Genomic DNA, 17,639 nt, shown 5'->3' with positions numbered 1-17,639 from the left:
AGTGTGTGAGAGTGTGTGTGTGTGTAGTATGAGAGAGTGTGTGTGTAGTATGAGAGAGTGTGCATTATGAAGTGTGTGTTGTATGAGTGTATGTATAATATGAGAGTGTTAGTGCAAAAAGGATAAGTCCAAAAAAGTCAATTGGAGACTAAATCCCAACTCATAGGGGTATATTTATCAAGCTCCGTATGGATGCCCTATGAAGGCTTGCCGGAAACGGACGTTTCAAAGCAGCGTTCTAAAGACCGCTGCTTCATAACCTGTCCGCCTGCTCTAAAGACCGCTGCTTCATAACCTGTCCACCTGTTCTAAAGACCGCTGCTTCATAACCTGTCCACCTGTTCTAAAGACCGCTGCTTCATAACCTGTCCACCTGTTCTAAAGACCGCTGCTTCATAACCTGTCCACCTGTTCTAAAGACCGCTGCTTCATAACCTGTCCATCTGTTCTAAAGACCGCTGCTTCATAAACTGTCCGCCTGCTCTAAGGACCGCTGCTTCATAACCTGTCCATCTGTTCTAAAGGCCGCTGCTTCATAACCTGTCTGCCTGTTCTAAAGACCGCTGCTTCATAACCTGTCCACCTGTTCTAAGGACCGCTGCTTCATAACCTGTCCGCCTGTTCTAAAGACCGCTGCTTCATAACCTGTCCATCTGTTCTAAGGACCGCTGCTTCATAACCTGTCCGCCTGCTCTAAGGACTGCTGCTTCATAACCTGTCCGCCTGTTCTAAAGACCGCTGCTTCATAACCTGTCCACCTGCTCTAAGGACAGCTGCTTCATAAACTGTCCGCCTGTTCTAAAGACCGCTGCTTCATAACCTGTCCGCCTGTTCTAAGGACCGCTGCTTCATAACCTGTCCGCCTGTTCTAAAGACCGCTGCTTCATAACCTGTCCACCTGTTCTAAAGACCGCTGCTTCATAACCTGTCCACCTGTTCTAAAGACCGCTGCTTCATAACCAGTCCACCTGTTCTAAGGAACGCTGCTTCATAACCTGTCCGCCTGTTCTAAAGACCGCTGCTTCATAACCTGTCCACCTGTTCTAAAGACCGCTGCTTCATAACCTGTCCACCTGCTCTAAGGACCGCTGCTTCATAACCAGTCCACCTGTTCTAAGGAACGCTGCTTCATAACCTGTCCGCCTGCTCTAAGGACCGCTGCTTCATAACCTGTCCGCCTGCTCTAAAGACCGCTGCTTCATAACCTGTCCGCCTGTTCTAAAGACCGCTGCTTCATAACCTGTCCATCTGTTCTAAAGACCGCTGCTTCATAACCTGTCCATATGTTCTAAAGACCGCTGCTTCATAACCTGTCCATCTGTTCTAAAGACCGCTGCTTCATAACCTGTCCATCTGTTCTAAAGACCGCTGCTTCATAACCTGTCCATCTGTTCTAAAGACCGCTGCTTCATAACCTGTCCATCTGTTCTAAAGACCGCTGCTTCATAACCTGTCCACCTGTTCTAAGGACCGCTGCTTCATAACCTGTCCGCCTGCTCTAAGGACCGCTGCTTCATAACCTGTCCGCCTGTTCTAAAGACCGCTGCTTCATAACCTGTCCGCCTGTTCTAAAGACCGCTGCTTCATAACCTGTCCGCCTGTTCTAAAGACCGCTGCTTCATAACCTGTCCGCCTGTTCTAAAGACCGCTGCTTCATAACCTGTCCGCCTGTTCTAAAGACCGCTGCTTCATAACCTGTCCACCTGCTCTAAGGACCGCTGCTTCATAACCAGTCCACCTGTTCTAAGGAACGCTGCTTCATAACCTGTCCGCCTGCTCTAAGGACCGCTGCTTCATAACCTGTCCGCCTGTTCTAAAGACCGCTGCTTCATAACCTGTCCGCCTGTTCTAAAGACCGCTGCTTCATAACCTGTCCGCCTGTTCTAAAGACCGCTGCTTCATAACCTGTCCGCCTGTTCTAAAGACCGCTGCTTCATCACCTGTCCGCCTGTTCTAAAGACCGCTGCTTCATAACCTGTCCGCCTGTTCTAAAGACCGCTGCTTCATAACCTGTCCGCCTGTTCTAAAGACCGCTGCTTCATAACTTGTCCACCTGCTCTAAGGACCGCTGCTTCATAACCTGTCCGCCTGTTCTAAAGACCGCTGCTTCATAACCTGTCCGCCTGTTCTAAGGACCGCTGCTTCATAACCTGTCCGCCTGTTCTAAGGACCGCTGCTTCATAACCTGTCCGCCTGCTCTAAGGTGGCAGACAGAAAGTGACAGAAATCAACACGATCGGGTTGACTGACACCCCCTGCTAGTGGCCGATTGGCCGCAAATCTGCAGGGGGCGGCATTGTATCAGCAGTTCACAAGAACTGCTGGTGCAATGATAAATACTGACAGCATATGCTGACGGCATTTATTGATGTGCAGCGGACATGGTTCGCTATAGCGTATCGTGTCCGTCCGCACAATGATAAATAGGCTCCCAAATGTGCATAAGTGATCCCAGGGATTACTTCTCAGTGGAAATGAATGCTGCAGTCGAACTCCAAGTGTGTAATATATTGAGTGAGTGTGTGTTGTATGAGAGTGAGAGCGTGTGTGTTGTATGAGAGAGAGCGCACGTGTGTGTGTGTTGTATGAGAGTGAGAGCGTGTGTGTTGTATGAGAGAGAGAGAGCGTGTGTGTTGTATGAGAGAGAGAGCGTGTGTGTGTTGTATGAGAGAGAGTGTGTGTGTGTTGTATGAGAGAGAGCGTGTGTTGTATGAGAGAGAGCGTGTGTTGTATGAGAGAGAGCGTGTGTTGTATGAGAGAGAGCGTGTGTTGTATGAGAGAGAGAGCGTGTGTTGTATGAGAGAGAGAGAGAGCGTGTGTGTGTTGTATGAGAGAGTGTGTGTGTGTGTTGCATGAGAGTGTGTGTGTGTGTGTTGTATGAGAGAGAGTTTGTGTGTGTGTTGCATGAGTGTGTGTGTGTGTGTGTTGTATGAGAGAGAGTGTGTGTGTGTGTGTTGCATGAGAGTGTGTGTGTGTGTTGTATGAGAGAGAGTGTGTGTGTGTGTTGTATGAGAGAGAGTGTGTGTGTGTGTTGTATGAGAGAGAGTGTGTTTGTGTGTTGTATGAGAGTGTGTTTGTGTGTTGTATGAGAGTGTGTTTGTGTGTTGCATGAGAGAGAGTGTGTGTGTGTGTTGCATGAGAGTGTGTGTGTGTTGTATGAGAGAGAGTGTGTGTGTGTGTTGTATGAGAGAGAGTGTGTGTGTGTGTGTGTGTTGCATGAGAGTTTTTGTGTTATAACCTTTTACAACACTTTAAGGTGTGACTACAGTCGGGTATAAAGTATGTACACAGTTTAGTCACTTTGTCACATATTGCAGCTATCTTGTATATTCCCTCAGAAGTGTTCAGACCACGCCTACAATTAGGGGGGTGAAGGTTCGGGGTATCAAGGCATCTGTCTGATGAGCAGCAGGTTACAGATTTTGCTTCTTGGGCCTCTAGTTATAAAGCCGTCTACTTACCTGCATTCGCCGGCCCAATACGCTCGCCTAAGATCGCCTACCATCGCCGCCGCGGACCTGAATACGTTCGCCAAAGTTATCAAAAAAGCTTTCAAGAAGCCGCGCACCAAGTACGGAGCGATGAGCAGTGGACTGTTGTTAACTGACAATCATCGATCTCGCTGCTCATCGGCTTCTTCACAGCTTTCTTGATAGCCTGTCACTAAGCACCCACACTAAACTACACTTTTACCCCCTACACCGCCGCTCCCGGAGACCCCCGCACCTAAATAAAGTTATTACCCCCTAAAACGCCGCTCCTGGACCCTGCCGCAACTATAATAAATGTATTACCCCCTAAACCGCTGCTCCCGGACCCCGCTGCCACCTACATTATACCTATTAACCCCTATCCTGCCCCCCACTACACCGCCGCCACCTATATTCAAATTATTAACCCCTATCCTGCGGATCACGGACCCCGCCGCAACTAAATAAATTGTTTAACCCCTAAACCGCCGCACCCGGAGCCCACCGCCACCTATATTAAAGTTATTAACCCCTATCCTGACTCCCACTACACCGCCGCCACCTACATTAAACTCATTAACCCCCTAAACCGCCGCTCCTGGACCCCGCCGCAACTAAATTAAATGTTTAACCCATAAACCGCCACTCCCGGACCCAGCCACCACCTATATTAAACTTATTAACCCCTATCCTGACCCCCTATACCACCGCCACCTATATAAAACTTATTAACCACTAAACCTAAGTCTAACACTAACACCCCCCTAACTTTAATATTATTTTAATAAATCTAAATAAAACTTACTATTAACTAAATTATTCCTATTTAAAAATAAATACTTACCTATAAAATAAACCCTAAGATAGCTACAATATAACTAATAATTATATTTTAGCTATTTTAGGATTTATTTTTATTTTACAGGCAACTTTGTATTTATTTTAACTAGGTACAATAGTTATGAAATAGTTATTAACTATTTACTAACTACCTAGCTAAAATACTTACAAAATTACCTGTAAAATAAATTCTAACCTAAGTTACAATTAAACCTAACACTACACTATCATTAAATTAATTAAATAAATTACCTACAATTACCTAAAATTAAATTAAATAAACTAAATTATAGTACAAAAAAAACCTCTAAATTACAGAAAATAAAAAAAGAATTACAAGAAGTTTAAACTAATTACACCTAATCTAAGCCCCCTAATAAAATAATAAAGCCCCCCAAAATAAAAAAATGCCCTACCCTATTCTCAATTACCAAAGTAATCAGCTCTTTTACCAGCCCTTAAAAGGGCTTTTTGCGAGGCATTGCCCCAAAGTAATCAACTTTTACCTGTAAAAAAAAAATACAACCCCCCCAACATTAAAACCCACCACCCACATACCCCTACTCTAACCCACCCAAACCCCCTTTAAAAAAACACTAACTCCCTGAAGATCAACCTACCTGAGTCGTCTTCACCCAACCGGGCCGAAATCTTCATCCAAGTGGCGCAGAAGAGGTCCTCCATCCAGCAGAAGTCTTCATCCAGGCGGTGTCTTCAATCTTCATTCATGCGGAGCGGAGCCATCTTCCAGGGAGCCGAGGCGGAGCCATCCTCTTCAACCGACGACTGAACAACGAATGATGGTTCCTTTAAGGGACGTCATCCAAGATGGCGTCCCTCGAATTCCGATTGGCTGATAGGATTCTATAAGCCAATCGGAATTAAGGTAGGAAAAATCTGATTGGCTGATTCAATCAGCCAATCAGATTGAAGTTCAATACGATTGGCTGTTCCAATCAGCCAATAGAATGCGAGCTCAATCTGATTGGATCAGCCAATCGGATTGAACTTTAAACTTCTTGTAATTCTTATTTTCTGTAATTTAGTGTTTGTTTGTTTTTTTTGTACTATAGTTTAGCTTATTTAATTTTAGGTAATCGTAGTTAATTTATTTAATTAATTTAATGATATTGTAGTGTTAGGTTTAATTGTAATTTAGGTTAGGATTTATTTTACAGGTAATTTTGTAAGTATTTTAGCTAGGTAGTTATTAAATAATTAATAACTATTTAATAACTATTGTACCTAGTTAAAATAAATACAAAGTTGCCTGTAAAATAAATATAAATCCTAAAATAGCTACAATGTAATTATTAGTTATATTGTAGCTATATTAGGGTTTATTTTATAGGTAAGTATTTAGTTTTGAATAGGATTTATTTAGTTAATACGAGTAATATTATTTAGATTTATTAAAATAATATTTAAGTTAGGGGGGATTAGGTTTAGTGTCAGACTTAGGTTTAGGGGTTGATAATTTTAATATAGGTGGCGGCGGTATGGGGGGGCAGGATAGGGGTTAATAACTTTAATATAGGTGGCGGCGGTATGGGGGGGGCAGGATAGGGGTTAATAACTTTAATATAGGTGGCGGCGGGGTCCAGGAGCGGCGGTTTAGGGGTTAAACAATTTATTTAGTTGCGGCGGGGTCCGGGATCCGCAGGATACGGGTTAATAAGTTTATGTAGGTGGCGGCGGTATAGGGGGCAGCAGATTAGGGGTTAATATGTATAATGTAGGTGACGGCGGGGTCCCAGAGCGGCGTTTTTGGGGTTAATAAGTTTTTATTTAGTTGCGGCGGTGTGGGGGGGCAGATTAGGGGTTAATATGTATAATGTAGGTGACGGCGGGGTCCCAGAGCGGCGTTTTAGGGGTTAATAAGTTTTTATTTAGTTGCAGCGGTGTGGGGGGGGGCAGATTTGGGGTGTTTAGACTCGGGGTACATGTTAGGGTGTTAGGTGCAGACATCTCGCATAGGAACCAATGGGATATCGGGCAGCAGCGAACATGAGCTTTCGCTATGATCAGACTCCCATTGATTCCTATGGGATCCACCTCCACCAGGGCGGCGGATTGAAATCCAGGTACGCTGGCCCGGAATATTGGCGAGCGTACCTGGTAGTAGTTTGATAACTACCCAAAGTAATCAGATTGTGCCGAACTTGCATTCGGAACATCTGTAGTGACGTAACCATCGATCTGTGTCGGACTGAGTCCGGCGGATCGTAGGTTACGTCACTATATTCTACTTTCGCCGGGCAGTAGGGCTTGATAACTAAGGCAAATCAGCCTCGCAACAAATACGCTGTGGAATTCCAGCGTATTTGCGGTTGACGGCTTGATAACTAGAGGCCTTGGTCTCTAGGGGTTGTGGGACAAAGCACAATTTGACACAAAAGCAAATAATGTTTATTGCCATTTTTAAACCTTTGCTAGACTCACTGAATTTTGTGTATACTTTACAGAAAAGCAATAGCACCACTCTTATTCTATATGAGGGAACACTATCCTATAATATAAAAGGCCAAGTGTGTTTGTCCAAAGCTGTCATGCATAGTAGAGACTGCACAAGGACAAACACACCTGGCCTTCAACAAACTGACCTGGGCTGGCTGCTGGCACCTAATCCGTGAAGGCAGCAGAGCCGACAAGTCGTGAAGGGGCGGAGCCGCGTCATGAATGGGGCCGAGCTGGGTGTGAATGGGCAGAGTCTAAGTGTGACAGAGCGGCGCCGGGCGGGAGCTGCCGTGGCTGTCTGAGTGTCTGCATGAGAGAGAGAGCAGCACAAGAGGGGAGATATAGAGCAAAAGAGAGGGATGAGAGAGCAAAAGAGAGGGGTGAGAGAGAGTAAAATACAGGGGTGAGAGAGAGCAAAATACAGGGGAGGGAGAGAGCGGGAGAGAGAGCAAAAGAAGGGGAGAGAGAGAGCAAAAGAGAGGAGGGAGACAGAGAGAGACAGCAAAAGAGAGGGGGAGAGACAGAGAGAGAGAGAGCAAAAGAGGGGGAGAGAGATAAAAAGAGAGGGGGGAGAGACAGCAAAAGAGAGGGGGGGAGACAGAGAGAGAGAGAGCAAAAGAGGGGGAGAGAGATAAAAAGAGAGGGGGGAGAGCAAAAAAGAGGGGAAGAGAGAGAGAGAGCAAAAGAGAGAGGGGGAGAGAGTGCAAAAGAGAGGGGGAGACAGAGAGAGCAGAAAAGAGGGGGGAGAGAGCAAAAGAGAGAGGGGAAAGATAGTGCAAGCAAAAGAGAAGGTGAGAGAGACTGCAAAAGAGAGGGAGGGGGGAGAGAGAGCAAAAGAGAGGAGAGAGAGTGCAAAAGAGAGGGGGAGAGGGAGAGCAAAAGAGAGGGGGGAAAAGAGAGGGGGAAGAGAGAGAGAGAGCAAAAGAGAGGGGGAGAGAGATCAAAAGAGAGGGGGGACAGAGAGAGATCAAAAGAGAGGGGGGGAGAGAGATCAAAAGAGGGGAGAGAGAGAGAGCAAAGAGGGGAAGAGAGAGAGAGCAAAAGAGAGAGGGGAGAGAGAGAGAGCAAAGAGGGGAAGAGAGAGAGAGCAAAAGAGAGAGGGGGAGAGAGAGAGCAAAAGATAGGGAGAGAAAGCAAAAGAGAGGGGGAGAGAGAGATCAAAAGAGAGGGGGGGAGAGAGTGAGAGAGAGCAAAAGAGAGGGGGAGTGAGGGAGAGCAAAAGAGAGGGGGGAGAGAGAGCCCAAAAGATGGGGGGGGGAGAGGGGGAGAGAGCCCAAAAGAGAGGGGGGAAAGAGCAAAAGAGAGGGGGGGGGAGAGAGATCAAAATAGAGGGTGGAGAGAGGGGGTAGAGAGCGCAAAAGAGAGGGGGGAGAGAGAAAGCAAAAGAGAGGAGAGAGAGAGCAAAATAGAGGGGGGGAAAGAGCAAGGGGTGGGACCACTGTACTGCAAAAGAAGGCCTGTGTACACGGGCTTTAGGACTAGTAATATTATATATAAGCAAACTTATTCATTAATTGTATATGGAGTGTAAAGGTCAAAATTAAGGCATTAGGAAAACAATTCCAGCATAGGCACCGGACAGGATACTGTGAGAAGTTTTCTTCCCTCTTGTGTGGGGATTGTGTTCACATGGAATGTAAACTGTATAAACTTTAATATTAAAAATGTGTAACAAAATATTAAAAACACTTGCAGCAAGTTCAGTGCTGTATCTAATTAGATTGCTGAAATATGACAGTACTAGTGGTTGTGTTGGGTTAATATGATCTGCCCATGGACATATTACCTGCTCATATAGGGGGTTGAAGTAAATGTGCATTGTGTACTGGTAACTAGGATGGATAGTGGCCAGACTGGTATGTAGCCTATGACTTTTAGTGGAACATTAACTCTTACACAGACAGTGAAGGATCTTATATTGTACAACACCTTGCCTATGAGTGGAGTAACCCTTGATCAGACTATCCTAGTGGCCCATATTAGTAATATAAACTCCTTGCAATATGTAGATCTGACAGCCGGCTTCCAGGCAACGATACATTGCTACATTTGTTCCAACATATGGGGTACTCCAGCTGATTGCCACAATGTATTCAAGTACTCGCTACCATTAGTCATACGGATTGTATACACTACTCTCAGTACAGCACAAACAGACCATCTAATCCAGTCCTACTATACATGGATAGGCAGCTGTAATTACTCTGTATTCGTCCTAGGTGATTGCCTTCATTATCATATTAGTAACCTCACTTGCCGTATATTTTGCTTACTATAATCGACTACATATAGCCAAGTTGGCTACATACCAATCTGGCCACTATCCATCCTAGGTACCAGTACACAATGCACATTTACTTCAACCCCCTATATGAGCAGGTAATATGTCCATGGGCAGATCATATTAACCCAACACAACCACTAGTACTTAGCTGTCATATTTCAGCAATCTAATTAGATACAGCACTGAACTTGCTGCAAGTGTTTTTCATATTTTGTTACCCATTGTTAATATTACTATTACAGTTTATACATTTTATATTCCATGTGTACACAATCCCCACATAAGAGGAAGAGAGCTTTTCACAGTATCCTGTCCAGTGTCTATGCTGGAATTCTTTTCCTTATGCCTCACTGAATTCTGCACCTGTCGTACAAATAAACAACATTACTGAGCCCCTTTCTTTAATATCACACAGGGCCCATCGCCAAAACCTGGAGACCTGATTGAGTTTTTCCGACCTCTGTACCAGCATTGGGGTATATATGTTGGAGATGGATATGTTGTGCATTTAACAGGTAATAATGTCCTCAAAGACAGCTTAAAACAATAAACAGGACATTTTATTTTGCGTTTCGTACTGAATAAACTTACTTCTTGCTGTCATATTTATAGTCTTGTACATTGCTACAAATGCAGTTGTGTTAGTTAAAATGTGCACAAACATACATTTCCTGCCAGTTTCAGTATTTTTCTTTTTTGTATTGTTGCTTTCAATGTCACTTTAAAGTGTATTATATTCTTTATTAAAATATGTTTAAAGTACAATTTCATGCTTCAGGTAGAACATATCTTTAAAATATTCTAAATCCCCACCCCTTATCCAATTGACCGTGATATATAGTAATGCTACAGATACAGGGATACATAGTAATGCTACAGATACAGGGACATATAATAATGCTACAGATACAGTGATATATAGTAATGCTACAGATACAGGGATATATAATAATGTTACAGATACAGGGATATATAATAATGCTACAGATACAGGGATATATAGTAATGCTACAGATACAGGGATATATAATAATGCTACAGATACAGGGATATATAATAATGCTACAGATACAGGGATATATAGTAATGCTACAGATACAGGGATATATAATAACGCTACAGATACAGGGATATATAGTAACGCTACAGATACAGGGATATATAGTAATGTTACAGATACAGGGATATATAATAATGCTACAGATACAGGGACATATAATAATGTTACAGATACAGGTATATATAATAATGCTACAGATACAGGGATATATAGTAATGCTACAGATACAGGGACATATAATAATGCTACAGATACAGTGATACATAGTAATGCTACAGATACAGGGGCATATAATAATGCTACAGATACAGTGATACATAGTAATGCTACAGATACAGGGACATATAATAATGCTACAGATACAGTGATATATAGTAATGCTACAGATACAGGGATATATAATAATGTTACAGATACAGGGATATATAATAATGCTACAGATACAGGGATATATAGTAATGCTACAGATACAGGGATATATAATAATGCTACAGATACAGGGATATATAATAATGCTACAGATACAGGGATATATAATAACGCTACAGATACAGGGATATATAGTAACGCTACAGATACAGGGATATATAGTAATGTTACAGATACAGGGATATATAATAATGCTACAGATACAGGGACATATAATAATGTTACAGATACAGGTATATATAATAATGCTACAGATACAGGGATATATAGTAATGCTACAGATACAGGGACATATAGTAACGCTACAGATACAGGGATATATAGTAATGCTACAGATACAGGGATATATAATAACGCTACAGATACAGGGATATATAGTAACGCTACAGATACAGGGATATATAGTAATGTTACAGATACAGGGATATATAATAATGCTACAGATACAGGGACATATAATAATGTTACAGATACAGGTATATATAATAATGCTACAGATACAGGGCTATATAGTAATGCTACAGATACAGGGCTATATAGTAATGCTACAGATACAGGGATATATAGTAATGCTACAGATACAGGGATATATAGTAATGTTACAGATACAGGGATATATAAAAATGCTACAGATACAGGGACATATAATAATGTTACAGATACAGGTATATATAATAATGCTACAGATACAGGGATATATAGTAATGCTACAGATACAGGGATATATAGTAATGCTACAGATACAGGGATATATAATAATGTTACAGATACAGGTATATATAATAATGCTACAGATACAGGGATATATAGTAATGCTACAGATACAGGGATATATAGTAATGCTACAGATACAGGGATATATAATAATGCTACAGATACAGGGATATATAGTAATGCTACAGATACAGGGATATATAGTAATGCTACAGATACAGGGATATATAGTAATGCTACAGATACAGGGATATATAGTAATGCTACAGATACAGGGATATATAGTAATGCTACAGATACAGGGATATATAGTAATGCTACAGATACAGGGATATATAGTAATGCTACAGATACAGGGATATATAGTAATGCTACAGATACAGGGATATATAGTAATGCTACAGATACAGGGATATATAATAATGCTACAGATACAGGGATATATAGTAATGCTACAGATACAGGATATATAGTAATGCTACAGATACAGGGATATATAGTAATGCTACAGATACAGGGATATATAGTAATGCTACAGATACAGGGATATATAGTAATGCTACAGATACAGGGATATATAATAATGCTACAGATACAGGGATATATAGTAATGCTACAGATACAGGGGATATATAGTAATGCTACAGATACAGGGATATATAGTAATGCTACAGATACAGGGATATATAGTAATGCTACAGATACAGGGATATATAATAATGCTACAGATACAGGGATATATAGTAATGCTACAGATACAGGGATATATAGTAATGCTACAGATACAGGGATATATAGTAATGCTACAGATACAGGGATATATAGTAATGCTACAGATACAGGGATATATAGTAATGCTACAGATACAGGGATATATAGTAATGCTACAGATACAGGGATATATAGTAATGCTACAGATACAGGGATATATAGTAATGCTACAGATACAGGGATATATAGTAATGCTACAGATACAGGGATATATACTAATGCTACAGATACAGGGATATATAATAATGCTACAGATACAGGGATATATAATAATGCTACAGATACAGGGATATATACTAATGCTACAGATACAGGGATATATAGTAACGCTACAGATACAGGGATATATAGTAATGCTACAGATACAGGGATATATAGTAATGTTACAGATACAGGGATATATAATAATGCTACAGATACAGGGATATATAATAATGCTACAGATACAGGGATATATACTAATGCTACAGATACCGGGATATATAGTAATGCTACAGATACAGGGATATATAGTAATGCTACAGATACAGGGATATATAGTAATGCTACAGATACAGGGATATATAGTAATGCTACAGATACAGGGATATATAGTAATGCTACAGATACAGGGATATATAGTAATGCTACAGATACAGGGATATATAATAATGCTACCGATACAGGGATATATAGTAATGCTACAGATACAGGGATATATAGTAATGCTACAGGGATATATAGTAATGCTACAGATACAGGGATATATAATAATGCTACAGATACAGGGATATATAATAACGCTACAGATACAGGGATATATAGTAATGCTACAGATACAGGGATATATAGTAATGCTACAGATACAGGGATATATAGTAATGCTACAGATACAGGGATATATAATAATGCTATAGATACAGGGATATATAGTAATGCTACAGATACAGGGATTTATAGTAATGCTACAGATACAGGGATATATAGTAATGCTACAGATACCGGGATATATAGTAATGCTGCAGATACAGGGATATATAGTAATGCTACAGATACAGGGATATATAATAATGTTACAGATACAGGGATATATAATAATGCTACAGATGCAGGGATATATAGTAATGCTACAGATACAGGGATATATAGTAATGCTACAGATACCGGGATATATAATAATGCTACAGATACAGGGATATATAGTAATGCTACAGATACAGGGATATATAGTAATGCTACAGATACAGGGATATATAATAATGCTACAGATACAGGGATATATAGTAATGCTACAGATACAGGGATATATAATAATGCTACAGATACAGGGATATATAGTAATGCTACAGATACCGGGATATATAATAATGCTACAGATACAGGGATATATAGTAATGTTACAGATACAGGGATATATATTAATGCTACAGATACAGGGATATATAGTAATGCTACAGATACAGGGATATATAGTAATGTTACAGATACAGGGATATATAATAATGCTACAGATACAGGGATATATAATAATGCTACAGATACAGGGATATATACTAATGCTACAGATACCGGGATATATACTAATGCTACAGATACCGGGATATATAGTAATGCTACAGATACAGGGATATATAGTAATGCTACAGATACAGGGATATATAGTAATGCTACAGATACAGGGATATATAGTAATGCTACAGATACAGGGATATATAGTAATGCTACAGATACAGGGATATATAGTAATGCTACAGATACCGGGATATATAATAATGCTACAGATACAGGGATATATAGTAATGTTACAGATACAGGGATATATATTAATGCTACAGATACAGGGATATATAGTAATGCTACAGATACAGGGATATATAGTAATGTTACAGATACAGGGATATATAATAATGCTACAGATACAGGGATATATAGTAATGCTACAGATACAGGTATATATAGTAATGCTACAGATACAGGGATATATAGTAATGTTACAGATACAGGGATATATAATAATGCTACAGATACAGGTATATATAGTAATGCTACAGATACAGGGATATATAGTAATGCTTCAGATACAGGGATATATAGTAATGCTACAGATACAGGGATATATAATAATGCTACAGATACAGGGATATATAGTAATGCTACAGATACAGGGATATATAATAATGCTACAGATACAGGGATATATAGTAATGCTACAGATACAGGGATATATAATAATGCTACAGGGATATATAGTAATGCTACAGATAGAGGGATATATAATAATGCTACAGATACAGGGATATATAGTAATGCTACAGATACAGGGATATATAGTAATGTTACAGATACAGGGATATATAGTAATGTTACAGATACAGGGATATATAGTAATGCTACAGATACAGGGATATATAGTAATGCTACAGATACAGGGATAAATAGTAATGCTACAGATACAGGGATATATAGTAATGTTACAGATACAAGGATATATAGTAATGCTACAGATACAGGGATATATAGTAATGTTACAGATACAAGGATATATAGTAATGCTACAGATACAGGGACATATAGTAATGCTACAGATACAGGGATATATAATAATGCTACAGATACAAGGATATATAGTAATGCTACAGATACAGGGATATATAATAATGCTACAGATACAGGGATATATAGTAATGCTACAGATACAGGGATATATAATAATGCTACAGATACAGGGATATATAATAATGCTACAGATACAGGGATATATAGTAATGCTACAGATACAGGGATACATAGTAATGCTACAGATAGAGGGATATATAATAATGCTACAGATACAGGGATATATAGTAATGTTACAGATAGAGGGATATGTAGTAATGTTACTGATACAGGGATATATAGTAATGCTACAGATACAGGGATATATAGTAATGCTACAGATACAGGGATATATAATAATGCTACAGATACAGGGATATATAGTAATGTTACTGATACAGGGATATATAGTAATGTTACAGATACAGGGACATATAATAATGCTACAGATACAGGGATATATAGTAATGTTACAGATACAGGGACATATAATAATGCTACAGATACAGTGATACATAGTAATGCTACAGATACAGGGACATATAATAATGCTACAGATACAGTGATACATAGTAATGCTACAGATACAGGGATATATAGTAATGCTACAGATACAGGGATATATAGTAATGCTACAGATACAGGGATATATAGTAATGCTACAGATACAGGGATATATAGTAATGCTACAGATACAGGGATATATAGTAATGCTACAGATACAGGGATATATAGTAATGCTACAGATACAGGGATATATAGTAATGCTACAGATACAGGGATATATAGTAATGCTACAGATACAGGGACATATAATAATGTTACAGATACAGGGATATATAATAATGCTACAGATACAGGGATATATAGTAATGCTACAGATACAGGGATACATAGTAATGCTACAGATAGAGGGATATATAATAATGCTACAGATACAGGGATATATAGTAATGTTACAGATAGAGGGATATATAGTAATGTTACTGATACAGGGATATATAGTAATGCTACAGATACAGGGATATATAGTAATGCTACAGATACAGGGATATATAATAATGCTACAGATACAGGGATATATAGTAATGTTACTGATACAGGGATATATAGTAATGTTACAGATACAGGGATATACAACTTACACTATTTCACCTGTGATCTCAGATCAGGAAGGTTTCAGCAGTTTCTCTTCAGCATTTGGAGCTACAGCGGCTGTGAGAAAGGACCGTTTGGATAAAGCTGCTTGTGGCTGTAAATACAGAGTTAATAATAAATACGATAAAAAGAGATCGCCAAACCCCCCAGGGAAAGTTGTACAAGCTGCGCTGGAGGAGGTGGGCAAGCAGATGCCCTATAGTGTAACCAGTGGCAACTGTGAGCACTTTGTGACCAATCTGAGATATGGTGACTGTTTATCTGATCAGGTACAGTTTGTGTGCACGTGCCTACAGGGGTGTGAGGGGTGCTGGGTACAGCGCAGTGTGTGAGGCGAGCTGGGTACAGCGCAGTGTGTGAGGCGAGCTGGGTACAGCGCAGTGTGTGAGGCGAGCTGGGTACAGTGCAGTGTGTGAGGCGAGCTGGGTACAGCGCAGTGTGTGAGGCGAGCTGGGCACAGCGCAGTGTGTGAGGGGAGCTGGGCACAGCGCAGTGTGTGAGGGGAGCTGGGCACAGCGCAGTGTATGAGGGGAGCTGGGTACAGCGCAGTGTGTGAGGGGAGCTGGGCACAGCGCAGTGTGTGAGGGGAGCTGGGCACAGCGCAGTGTGTGAGGGGAGCTGGGCACAGCGCAGTGTGTGAGGGGAGCTGGGCACAGCGCAGTGTGTGAGGGGAGCTGGGCACAGCGCAGTGTGTGAGGGGAGCTGGGCACAGCGCAGTGTGTGAGGGGAGCTGGGCACAGCGCAGTGTGTGAGGGGGGCTGGGCACAGCGCAGTGTGTGAGGGGGTCTGGGCACAGCGCAGTGTGTGAGGGGAGCTGGGCACAGCGCAGTGTGTGAGGGGGGCTGGGCACAGCGCAGTGTGTGAGGGGAGCTGGGTACAGCACAGTGTGTGAGGGGAGCTGGGTACAGCACAGTGTGTGAGGGGAGCTGGGCACAGCGCAGTGTGTGAGGGGGGCTGGGCACAGCGCAGTGTGTGAGGGGGGGCTGGGTACAGCGCAGTGTGTGAGGGGGGTACATATGTTTTGTGGGGTGGAGTTAAGCACAGTATGGTTATTGGCTGTGATTATATTTATCATTCCCTTCTGTGCAGGTGGATAACGCCATCATGTACAGTGCTGTAGGCGCCGGCGCTCTGGCTGTTTTCGCTGGTATTGCGTTGGTCACAATGAGGAATAAACGTCAGAACCAATGAGATGGCTCCCAGCTGACCCTGATCGCTTTCTGCTGTACCCTAAATGTATTTAATCCTTAGCAGTGCTTAATATTTCATGTTCAGTGCCTTAATAATTTACAATCATTCTGGTTTATGCTAAGAAAATAAAAGTAACTTATTTGTTTATTGGCTGTGTCATTAAGGTTCAGAGTTCTCTTGTCAGGGCTGCGTACGTGTGCGTGACCTTTACACTAGACATTGCGTCATCCTGGTGCTACGTAACCGATGCTCTGTCTATAAAATACACGTAAATCTCATGCTGCACTTCATATTTTCTACGGAACTTTCTGGGGGTTTTTTTTAGGTCTTTTACTGCTTAGAACTCTGTATATTCTTTAAATTCAGACTCTCTCTAGAGGTGAACTTAAAGGTCCATGATACCCAAATGTGCAAACACTTGAAAGTGCTGCAGCATAGCTGTAAAAAGCTGACTAGAAAATATCACCTGAACATCTCTATGTAAAAAAGAGATAGTTTACCTCAAAAGTTCCTCAGTAGCCACATCCCATTGTAAAGGACTTCTAAGCAGCAAATCAGTATGTCTGTTCCGGGACAGCCGAAGGAGCGAGCTTACATGCACACTCAAATTATTTCCCTATTCAGTGTAAGGAAGTTTACTATGAAATCTCATGAGATCACAGTAAGAGTTCATGACCTCAGCACTGCTGAT

At 41.1% G+C, this 17,639-nt stretch overlaps 1 protein-coding gene across 1 annotated transcript in view; it reads left to right on the top strand.

Moving 5' to 3' along the window:
* LOC128635714 (phospholipase A and acyltransferase 3) overlaps window positions 1–17,095 on the top strand; it is a 35,290-nt gene extending 18,195 nt beyond the window's left edge. Inside the window, exons 2-4 of the mRNA XM_053688839.1 lie at window positions 9,467–9,566; window positions 15,767–16,026; window positions 16,847–17,095. Of these exons, the coding sequence (XP_053544814.1) occupies window positions 9,467–9,566; window positions 15,767–16,026; window positions 16,847–16,948 (462 nt within the window). The 3' untranslated portion in view covers window positions 16,949–17,095. The remainder of the gene's footprint in view (window positions 1–9,466; window positions 9,567–15,766; window positions 16,027–16,846) is intronic.
* The last annotated feature ends 544 nt before the right edge of the window (window positions 17,096–17,639 follow it).

This window comes from Bombina bombina, chromosome 7, assembly GCF_027579735.1.
Source record: "Bombina bombina isolate aBomBom1 chromosome 7, aBomBom1.pri, whole genome shotgun sequence".
NCBI classification, from domain to species: domain Eukaryota; kingdom Metazoa; phylum Chordata; class Amphibia; order Anura; family Bombinatoridae; genus Bombina; species Bombina bombina.
This window is presented reverse-complemented; position numbering and strand designations above follow the sequence as displayed.